We start from the raw sequence: 11,983 nt of genomic DNA, 5'->3' as shown, positions 1-11,983 counted from the left end.
AAGATCCATCCATCCATCCATCCATTATCTTTACCCGTTTATTCCATTTTGGGTCACGGGGGTCGCTGGTGCCCATGTCCAGCAATCACTGTGCGAGGGGCGGGGTACACCCTGGATGGGTCGCAAGTCCATCACAGGGCCACATAGAGACAAACAACCATTCACTCTCTTACTCACACCTAGGGACAATTTAGAGTTACCAATCAGCCTAACATGCATGTTTTTGGTCTGTGGGAGGAAACCGGAGCACCCGGAGAAAACCCACGCATGCACTGAGAGAACATGCAAACTCCACCCAGAAAGGCCCCTGGACCGGGGTTTGAACCAAGGACCTGCTCGCTGAGAGGCAGCAGCTCTACCAGTTGCGCCACCGTGCTGCCCAGCTTAAAGATAGCTAATGTAAAAATCCAAAGAAAGAAACAAAATCATAAATTTCATTTGACTGTTTTCATTTCAAAGTTCTTCACTTTTGCTTTATGTGAAGAAGACTTGTAGGTTACCTTTAATTTCATATTATACTAAAACATGTCTCCATATGTGCCACTGAGATGGACCTGTGACCTAAACCAGTCACCAGGGAGCCCAACCAGTGTATCTCCTGCCAGTCCCAGGCCCAGGTGAATGGTGAGGATTGTGTCAGGAAGTGTATCCACTTCTGTCAAAACAAATACAGTATGTGAGTTTTGTGCAAAGGACACCATACTGGAGCATTCAGGCCTGGATTAACAACGACCATCACCGGAGATGACAAACAGGGTGCCGGTGGAAACTGTGCTACTGTGCTGTGTTAAAGACCACGAGGAGGGAAACATGCCAGGAGACAGAGGGAGAAGAGGAAAATCAAGAGTGTATGACTGAGGGTGGAAACTCTAAATGAGGGGACAGTGACAGGCAAAGTATGGCTCAACACAGCACAGGTTGAAGGACTGGGAGATAAAGTTAGAGAGGCCAGACTGAGATAGTTTGGACATGTCCACAGGAGGGACAATGATTTGGACATGTGCAGAGGAGGGACAGTGGGTATATTGGTAAAAGGATGTTAGAAAAAGACAAAGAGGAAGGTCAAAGTGAAGATATGTGGATGCATTTAGAGAGGACATGGAGGCACTTGGAGTGAGTGAGATGGAGGAGGATTTATTTTCCCTCTCCTGCCTCCCTCCTGCTTTTGCTCTTGTTCTGTGAATCTTTCTCAGAGCCGCTCTTTACAAATCTTACGAATTGTAAATTATGGATCTGGTCAGCTGGTCTCTCAACACAGTTGATAAAATTTTCTTGTCGAGAAGACAGGGTGCAGGAGAACCCTCATGCCCTGAAGGGACACACGCAGCTGGATATATCATGGATTCCTGGGGTGAATGGAAGATGATGTGTGTCTGTCCATATTGTCCCTTGATTATGTTGAAGACGCGTACATAATTGGATTTATGATAACAGGATTTCCACTTTTTGGAATCGGCGGGTACCTGGGATATCGACAAACTAGGAAGATTTCGACAGCAGTTTTGGCGATTGTGAGACTGACTGCCTTATGTGAAGGATTGTACCGTGCTTCGAGCGCTCAGATTCAGATGCTTTATAAGCTAAACTGTAAGCTGGATGCAATTTCTGAGAATCGCAGGCCACTTGCAGCTCCTGGAACTTGCTGGCATAAAGGAATCAACCTTGGAGAAGGCTAAAATGCACTCAATGATGTAATGACCGCAAATCTGGCTGTTTGGATTCACCATTGAGTACCAGCAGAACTGTGAAGGCAGACATGAAATCAGTAGAGTCGGCCTCCCCCCAAACAATTGTTTTTTTAATCTGAATCTGGCTTCCTTGCTTAGCCTTGGACAGGCCAACTTATCTCAAATTGCTCCTGGAGGATACGTACATCATGAAGCTCTGCTCCTCCCACCCGAGAATATCTGTGGACCCTTATCAGCTGAGCTGGCTGATTGACACTGTGCCATATTTATCATGATTATAGAACTTTCTGGCATTGTTCACAAACAATCTCTCCGCCTTTGTCAACCCCCCCCCCCCGGCAAAATGTCTTATGTCTATCTGTGTTGCTTTTTTGTGTGCTGAGGTAGGTTTTTTGCTACTTTACAATGTGTCCTGTGTCAAGAACACAGTGTGAGAGATCTTTTTTTTTATACCTTCTTCTTTCCTCATGTTTTTCTTCTCTTTTCTTATCTAAACGATAAGGGCAGCACTTCACAGCAAAGCTGCAGCCTCCGTGCATCTCCGTCTACCCTTGTTTTTTTTATGGCTGCACTGAATTGTTGTGCTTAACTGTGCAATGACAATAAAAGTTGATTCTGATGACTCGCTGTGAAGACCCATGAAAAGGGAACAGCTGAAAGAAGAAGATGGTCCTGTGCCTGTCCAGGGCATACCCTGCCTCTTGCACAGTGACTTGGAGAAATGCACCGGCTCCCCTGTGACCTTGGAAGGCAAAGCAAGTAAAAGAAAGAAGGTCACAGGCTTGCCTCCCATGTTCTCTCTTTGCATATGTGGGTTTCCACCACATATGCCAATGGTATATGGCCAAACATACACGTTTTGTATTTTTATTCACATCAGTGCAACAACAACAACAAAACAATGAGCAATACACAGTCTCTTGAGTTAAAACATGTTCAATCTAATGTTGGTAAGTCCTCTGTTTATATCTTGTTATAGTGCACTGGGCTGTCCAATTGTGAAGAAAAGGAAGTTGGAGAAGGTTGAGGTTGAAGTTGAGGAGAACCAGTCTGCTCCCAAAAGAAGAAACCAGACGTCCAAACAGGCTGAGGAAGACAGTGACACAGCAGAAGAGGAAGAAAAGAAAGAGGAGTTAGAGGAGGACAACAACCTCATCAAAGACCAGAAGAACAACAAAGAAAATAATGTTACAGGTTCAGTAACTTGTAAGTGAAACCAAATAATTTTAAATCTTTTTTTTTCTTCAGACAAATGTTTAAGCATTTAGTGACTCTAACTATATGTAGCAAACTAACCTGTTTACAGATTTTATTTCTTATTGCATTTTCATAAAGATTAATCATTAGTAAGTGATAACATCCATGACCTTTACATAAATTTCCCTGACACATTCCCCACCTCTGTTCATGGTTGTTTATCACTTTATCAATAACTCCCCTGAAACTTTAGGATGCAATGAGCATGTGGTGGAAAACCCTCCCAGGGCAATAATTCCAATAAGGGAAAGCACCACATCCCTTTAACAGTGGCCCTTAACAGCGAATTTCAGCATCCCTCCTGGTTGTCATCAGCTCAAAAGAAATCATAAACAAACAAAAACCAACAAAAAACAAACAAAGAAAAACAAACATGGCTAAAACCAAAAATAAAAGACAAAACATAAAGCTCTCCTCAGACAGATCTCTATCTTTTTCTCTCTCTCTTTCTACCTAAAAGTTCTTCTGAGTATTAAGAAAATAATAAAAACAACAAAAGTTTTAAGCAAATGAGGAGTTCAGTTTCTTGCCCAGGGACACTTCAACATGTGACTGCTGGTGCAATCGAGCCCCCATATTTCCCAGTGGAGGACGACTGCTCTAGCCACTCAGCTACAGCCACCCCATCCATCCAATTATCATTTACATAAATAAGTGTAAGCATTCACAACAAATTTACAGATTTAAGTGGCTCAAAAATGACAAAAATTTTAAAATATATACGTATTTGTGTCTTGAAAATCATTAAAATTAAAATGTCTGGGAACCCTGGTTTAAAAAGTACCAATCAGATAATTATACAGATGGGAATATCTGAAAGTAATTTTGTAACAAGGACATTATTTGTTTTCCAGCAGACGGCTCACTGGTGGATACAGAGGACACAGAACGACTTTGCCCTCTGGCTGAAGACACCAGGAGCAAAAACATCACCTCAGAGATGGACGTCAAACCAGAGAGAGAAAACTGTGACGAGGTAAAACCAGTCATTGAGGATCATGGTCAGGACCAAACCGAAACAAAGGACGAGGACATCCAGCCACTGGATGAGTACCAGCCATCAGAAGACACCACTGTCATTTACCAGGAAGAGACAAATGATGAAGAGGATGAGAAAACAGAAGATGGAACAGAGGAGGAGGAGGAGCAACAAGAAAGGCAAGAGATCTTTGATGAAGAGAAGGAGGTGAGAAGGCAGATAATGAGACAAGAAAACTCCGATCACCAGTACTCCAGTGGAGATTACAACCCTCAGGCCAAAGAATCACAGCAGGAGCATAGAAAGGAGAGTGAACAGGAGGAAGAGGAGGAGGAAGATGAAGAGGAAGAGGAGGAGGAGGAACTACAGGAGGAAGAGGAGGAGGAGGAGCAGAAAGATGAAGCTGAGGAGACAGGAAGAGAGGTGGACACACTATTCAGCATGAGTCCAACCACTCAGGAATATGAAGCTACTGTGTCTCTCAGGGAAGAAAAGGTCAGCACTCTCCTGACTGAGGAAGAGGAGGATGAAGAGCAGGCAGAGGAGAAAGAGGAAGAAGAGGAAGCGAGACGAGAGAAGAAAGAAAGTATTGTGGAGGAAGAGGATGAGGAAGACAGAGACTCGAGCAAAACCTCTCTGAGTACTGTAGTGATTGAAGTCCACTCTGAGGAGGACGACGATGAAGAGGAAGAGGAGGAGGAAGAAGAGGAGGAAGAGGAAGAAGAGGAGGATGAAGAAGAAGAGGAAGGAGAAGAGTTGGATCAAGTTTCAGATGGCTCAGGAGTCACAGATGACTCAGAGACCTGGGATATGACTCGGGGGAACCTGGGGCTCCTAGAGCAAGCCATTGCACTGAAGGCTGAGGAGGTCCAGGGGAGTCAGGACAGCCGCAGCTCACCAGACTATGAACCATACAGTTCCTCTGTCAAGAACTCTGAGGCCTCTGCAGTGGCCCGGCGGACCTCTCACTGCAGCAAAGGTACTGTTTGTCTACAAGGTCCAGAAAAACAGTCCTGGGTTTTACTGAAATGAAAAGAGAGCAGTGTTAAGAAGAGTCACTGGTCAGCCTTTAGCCTAGCCAGGGGAATACTTTGGTCCTTTTCTGTATACTCCACGCTCTAGGACTGATACCATGACTAATACAATACTTTTGAGAACTATTTGATAAAACTTTGTTTCAAACTAACTAAACTTTCACTTCAAAGCAACCCAAAGGTCTCCCTAGACATTGAAACAAATGCAGCACATGCAAAAAAGTTATTTAGGTTGCCTAAACACAACCTGATCCTCACATCCAAATACACTCAGGTCCTCTAGATGATGCCTGGGAGACTGAGGGTTCCGTTCAGTATTTTAGCTGTTCCTAGGACTGTGCTCTTCTGGACAGAGATATCTGAGGTTGTTCCTGGGATGTTGGAGCCACTCTTCCAGTTTGGGGGTCACAGCACCAAATGATCCAGGACTACTAACACTTTGACTTTCCACAACTTCTGTATTTCCTCTTTCAGCCCTTGGTATTTCTCAAGCTTCTCATGCTCCTTCTTCCTGATGTTACAGTCACTTGGGATTGATACATTTATCATCATTGCTTTCTCTTCTCACTTGCTGATCACCACAATGTCTAGGTGGTTAGCCATCTATGTTTGTCAGTCTGGATCTGGAAGTCTGGTAGTAAATGCTATTTAGGAGCTTATCTTTCTCTTAGTGTATAGTTTCAAAGTGCTGGACTCAGGTTAACACCCTCCATGCATTGTGAGGAGCATTCAAGTCTTGAGGCAAGTCAAGTCTGGCCTCCACTGGCCAGGCTATTATACCAACTATCTGATGACTGGCACTGCATACGTGTTGAAGGCTTGGATTTTGCTCTTACCATTCAGTTTGCAGTCCAAGACTTGTTATACTCTCTGTAAGTACATGGTTTTGGCTGACTTTCTGGAGGCCTTTTCTTGGATGCCATGTGTTTGTGGGACTCCAACATATTTATAGGTCTTCTGAATGTCTGCAATGTTGCCTTCTAGTAGTTCAACCTCTTAAGTTGTCACTTTGCCTCTCTTGGATACATTTGACTACAGATTGCTGTCATCCATGTAAAGGAAGTGGTTGATAACTGTTCCACCCTGGAACTGGTGACCATAGCCACCCTTTCAGAAATTAACTGGCTAAATTGGTTCAAACCCAGACAGAACAGAAGTGGGGACAGAGTAACATCTTGGTATATGTCATATTTGATGCTGACTTGCACACTTGGCTTTGAAATGGCCTCTAGAGCCTTTGTTCACATCCCCATTGAGTTCTCGATGAAAGTTTTTTTTTTTTCCCCACTTCTGTTGATGTACAGTTTGAAGCCCTCCGGGATTCGTGCATATTGCATCGAGTCATAAGCTATGTAGTCAATTCAAGTGGTGCACAGGTTTGCGTGTCTGGTCTTACAGGCATGAGCAGCAGCTCTGTTTACCAACAGTGGGTGCTTGGCTCCCCTGGGGTCTCATGTACAAAGACCTTAGTGGATTTTCTACCTAATCTTGGCATACACCTGAATCATGTGACCAATGATGTCACGGTGTTATTATAAATGAATGCAAAAAAAAAAAGCTAAGGGATTTTAACTGTTTAATGGATATCTGAGCAAATACAGCAAAATATGAAAAATGTGCAGCGCAATCCTACATCCCCAACTTGATATAGGTGTTTCTGATGGAGTCGTGTTGCTCAATCCTTCTGTTTTTAATCGTATTGCATCTATCTGCAGCTTCTTAGTGGTGCACACTAGAGAATAGCTATACTGTTACTTTGCTTATGAGTGTACTCAAATTTACAAACAAATTTTTCAACTATTTCTTAGGCTAAAATCATGTAAGTTAATACAAAGTATCTGGTAAAACAAGAAGCTTATTTGTTTTGAAGACATTTTTTAAATAGAGTGGATGATTGTGTCTGCCAGTGTGTCTGCCATTCTGGATGGGTCCTTTCAACTGGCTGAAGTGTGCTGCTAGATGTTCATGAAGAGCAGTCAGTTTGAAGTTGACAAGCCAGTAGGTGGGGATCATGTCCATCCCTGGTGAAATTCAAATCTTCATTCCTGAGACGCTGTCTTGGACTCTGTCTGCCACTGTAATGAGCACTTGTTCTTTTACTGGAAGATTACTGTGTTCAGATCTTATCTCTTGTAGCCATGGGGCATGATTGTGATGCCTCCTTCTCCCATCCCATAACCTTCTCTAGTATGGCTGTCTCAGTTCTGGGTGGATCTTATTTCATGCCATTCCTCTGCCATTGAAAGTACAATTTGGATGGTGTAGTGAAAAAACTGTATTTACTCTCCTGGCTTCTGCTTCTTGAGTGAACCTCCTCAGGCAAGTAACCAGAGCTGTGAGGCATTGTTTGACAGTCTCTAGAGCCCCAGGTATGGAAAGGTATGTTTGTGACAGGTCTCTTGTTCATTTCTGTTGTTCTGACAACTTGCTGATTTCTGTCTGTGCTGTTGATAGGAGACAATGTTGACTTGTGGGCTTTAGCTTAAAATCAAGCATTTCATGGATCATTGTTGGTGTGGCTTTTAATAGCTTAGTGGGTTTTGTGAGGGTCCTTAAAGGTACAGTTTGTAGTGTTGCTTTCACATCTTTTAGCAGATGGTACATTGTCAATGAGCACTGGCAAAGAGTGCAAGTCAAACATGCTCAGCGTGGTCATCATCTTCAGGACTCAAGTCATTAGCCTGTGTGCTCAGTTCTTCAGGGTATTTCAGTGGGCCTTGGTACCTAAACTTGGATGGTGGAAAATAATATTTATATTTTTTTCATTTCACCTTTATTTAACCAGGCATAAACACTAAGAACAAATTCTTGATACAGTGCTGGCCTGGCAGGCACCAACAGGTACTTGTAGGGTATAATATAGTACCGTATACCCTCTATAACCTGTTGTCCTGGTTCCTCCTTGCCAGGGCATATTTGATCTAACTCATCAATTTCTCTCTTTAATGTAGAAATACTGGATGCAAAACTGTTTCTGAGTCATTCTGGATGTTCAGTTTCCAAGCTTTCATAATTCCCACATCCTTGTCAAATAGCCCCACTCACTAGACTCACTCATGTCGTAGCATTTCAGCAGTGTTAAGTTATCTTCCTTGTTCTCTCTCTCTCTCTCTCTTTCTGGTTTTCCAGCTTCTGACTTTGTTAAACCACAAGACGTTTAAGCAGGCAAAACTATTTTTCTCACTCGTTACATGCTGAAGTTACTGAAGTTTGTTCAGACTTGAATTTCAACCAGTGTTCAGTTCTGTTCAGTTCAGTGTACATGTAAAACACCAGTTTATGCCTAGAGCTGCACCAAAGTAACTAACTGCTGTTTTGTATCCAGACAAAAAAGAAGTGAAGTGTCCAACACCAGGTTGTGACGGGACAGGTCACGTCACTGGGTTATACCCTCACCACCGCAGTCTGTCCGGATGTCCTCACAAAGACCGAATCCCTCCTGAGAGTGAGTAGATGGTACCTGAAACTTGACCGATGAGTATACAAATGGGACCTGACATTGATCTAAAATGACAACATTTGTTGAAATGATTTTCACCTTTAATATTAGAATTAATATTTAATAACAAATAACTCTAATACTGTTCTAGTAACATGTGCTCTTTTCACTTCCTGATGACTTTCCTGCTACTCTTTAATGCTTATACTGGCACAGAACTAATCATACTGACCTGGGTCAACGTCTGCTGTGTGTCTCTAGTTTTGGCTATGCATGAGAATGTCTTGAAGTGTCCCACTCCTGGCTGCACTGGCCAAGGCCATGTCAACAGTAACCGCAATACTCATCGCAGGTTAATAAAACACAAACACTCACAATTAACATTGTTTCTGTGTACAACTCCAAATTACCAGTAGACTAGTGAGCCTCAAGAATTTCTCCTAATCTTTTACAAAAAAAATGTAGATGTATGAAAGAAGTAAAGCAACAGTACCTTGTGACTTATTTAAAGTGACATGCATGCAAAGTGATTAATGATTGTGTTTGACACACTGAACACATACATGGTTTTCAAAATTTACAAATAAAAATCTGCGAAGTGTGGCGTGCATTTGTTTTCAAGCCCCCTGCATCAATACTTTATGGAACCCCTTCTACTGTAAGTCTTTTGGGATATCACTCAAGCAGCTTTGAACATTTAGAAATGGACATTTTGGCTGATCTTCTTTGTAAAACAGCTGCAGCTCAGTCAGACTGGATGCAGAGTGTCTGAACAGCAGGTTTCAAGTTTTGCCACAAACTCTCAGGCAGGGCTTAATTTGTAAACCGATTGATGCTACCAGAAATTGAATAGCTGGCGGGCCGAGCGCCGGGGGGTTCTGGGGTCATCCCTCAGAAAATTTTGAATAAAGTAGATGCAATTTACTGCATTTTGGTGTATTTTAAAACATCTACACTTACCTACATCTGTAAACACTCGGCTTCTGTCAAACATCCTACCATCTAACCCCCCCCCCCCCCCCCCGCCCCAATCATCACCACCGCCTTACTAGACAGCTCCGAACCAACTCTTCTCTGCTGAATTCACTGTCCTGGGCCCGTTGTTATCCGACTCCTCATGTGAAACCTCCAGGCGACTCCTCCATCTGTTCATGGCGGCTGCCTGTGGGCTCCTGCCTGGTTAGCTTGGCACTCACCCCACCACTCTTTTAGGGGAAGAGACTTTTTATGGGTAGATGCAGAAAAGGCAGCTGAAGAGGCAGCTGGTATGCTTGTAAGTTGCTGTTGTGTTTAAAATGAGTGTTTATGTAATTATTGTTAGATTACATATCCAATATAAGTTTTATTTGTTCAAGGCAGTTACATTTGTTCATAACTTTATTATTAGTAAGCCTGAGAGTTAACGGATCCAAGCAAACAGTTACCGTAACGCACTCTGACAAAATAAGAGAGTTCCCGGATCCTGTTCCAGCAGGATCTAATTCAAATTAAGCCCTGCTCTCGGGACTTTGTCTGGCTCGTTCTAACACCTGGATAAGCTTTGTTGTAAACCAACCCACTGTAACTCTGGCTGCTTTAAACTTCCTAACAACTTTTTCCATGAGCTGTCTAGTGTGTTTCTTGGTCTTCATGATGCTGTTTGATGACTATTGTTCTGTAACAAACCTGTGTCCTTAACAGCACAGCTCAAATTTATATTTGTAAAAAGGTTGAAAACCATGTATATTTTCTTTCTCCTGCACAAATTTGCACTACTTTGTATTGGTTCATCACTTAAAATCCCAGTTAAATACGTTAAACCTTGTGATTGTAGCATGACAAAATGAGGAAAAGTTCAAGCAGTATGAAAACGTTTTCAAGGTACTGTGTATGACTGCATTTAGTTTGTTATTGAGTTGTATTTTAACAAGTAAAACTATTTTAGGGCATTTTATGTTTGCACATGTTATAAAACACCTGGTTTTAAAATAAATGGGAGCTCATCTTTTTTAATACTACTAACACACAGTTAATTGCTTTATCAGCCAATAAATGTTGCCCTACTGATAATATATTTTTTTAATTAAATAACATGAGGATGTGTTTCCTGTCAGTCTTTCTGGCTGCCCAATCGCTGCAGCGACTAAGCTAAACAAGACCCAGGACAAACAGGTTCATCTACAAGCTGCATCCACCGAACCCTCTTCCAACTCTGACAGAGTGCTCAGGTAAGAGCTGCACGTTGGTTGTTTAATGGTTTTAATATCTGACTGACAGCAGCAGTGTTCATGTTACGATGTCTCCACCAGGCCCATGTGTTTTGTGAAACAGCTGGAAATCCCTCAGTATGGCAGTTATCGGCCCAACACTGTAACCACCACACCTCGAGCAAACCTGGCCAAGGAGCTGGAGAAATACTCCAAAGTGTCTTTTGACTATGCAAGCTTCGATGTACAGGTGTTTGGAAAGAGGATGATCATCCCAAAGACACCCAGCACTGCTAACACATCTTCCAAGGCCTTCAAATGTAAGAGCCACACTCCACTAACGCCTTAGTGATATGATGTACGCCCTGTGAAATACTTCTCCTTTAATGAGGTACATTGAGTGTGGTAGTAGCTGAGAACCATCTTCAACACATATGGCTAACACATCTTACAAGGTCTCCCAATATTGAATTAGATGATGTATAAAATTATTTTCTAGGCTTGATCCAAAAGGCTGTCAGTCCATCTCTTTACAATATAAAATGTATTTTGTCGTGACCCTAGGATCTTAGTTGTTTTGGATTCAGATTATCTGGTTGTCTTGTTCACTGTGTACTCTTCTTCTTACTTCCTTGTTTGAGACTCTTTCTATTTAGTTTTCCAGTCTCCCCTTGCATCATCTGTCCATCTCATTCCCTCAGTCAGACTTGCTCTTTATTTCTCACCTGTTCCTCATTCACTTATCAGATCTTCTATCTTCACTGATCTGATCACTAGTGGTTCTTATTTCATCATCAGTTTGTCTTGTGTTCTTTCTCCTGTTTGTTCCTTGAATGTTCCTCATTATTGTCCCCCTCATACCTTTACTCTTTCATTCAACCTTTAATTAGACAGGTAAATCCCATTGAGCCTCGAGGACTCATTTACAAGAGAGACCTGATTATTTATTAATTATCCAAGTTATTCTTATTATTTATTTATTATTTATACCCCGGTTTGTCCACCTGTGCATGTTGTGAGAATGATAACTTGAAAAATAATTGAGATACCAAATTCTGAGACTTCGGGCCGAGGTGGTGTAGAGATAGAGGCAGCCGACTTGGGACCAGAAAGTCACGGTTTGACTCCCAGTCATTCTCACATGTTGTAGTGTTTCTGAGCAAGATACTTAACCCCCAATTGCTCCCCAGGAACTTACATAGCTGCCCACTGCTCCACCTGGGTGTATCTCACGTGTGTTGGGTTAAATACAGAGAAATAATTTTGCCATTGTATGGAAATATACAGTACAATGATGATAATCTCAGACTTCCCATCAATTTTATTGTGTAGTTATTTCTAGTCATACCTAGTCATATATATATATATATATATATATATATATATATATATATATATAT

The 11,983-nt window shown here is 42.1% G+C and overlaps 1 protein-coding gene across 1 annotated transcript in view; it reads left to right on the top strand.

The window, feature by feature from the left end:
• LOC119417566 (myelin transcription factor 1) overlaps window positions 1–11,983 on the top strand; it is a gene marked incomplete in the record, with an annotated part of 40,709 nt that overhangs the window by 8,002 nt on the left and 20,724 nt on the right. The window contains 6 exon segments of the mRNA XM_037684803.1: window positions 2,668–2,894; window positions 3,800–4,903; window positions 8,284–8,403; window positions 8,659–8,749; window positions 10,491–10,604; window positions 10,686–10,903. Of these exon segments, the coding sequence (XP_037540731.1) occupies window positions 2,668–2,894; window positions 3,800–4,903; window positions 8,284–8,403; window positions 8,659–8,749; window positions 10,491–10,604; window positions 10,686–10,903 (1,874 nt within the window).

This window comes from Nematolebias whitei, chromosome 11, assembly GCF_014905685.2.
Source record: "Nematolebias whitei isolate Nwh7 chromosome 11, NemWhi1, whole genome shotgun sequence".
Lineage (NCBI taxonomy): Eukaryota > Metazoa > Chordata > Actinopteri > Cyprinodontiformes > Rivulidae > Nematolebias > Nematolebias whitei.
This window is presented reverse-complemented; position numbering and strand designations above follow the sequence as displayed.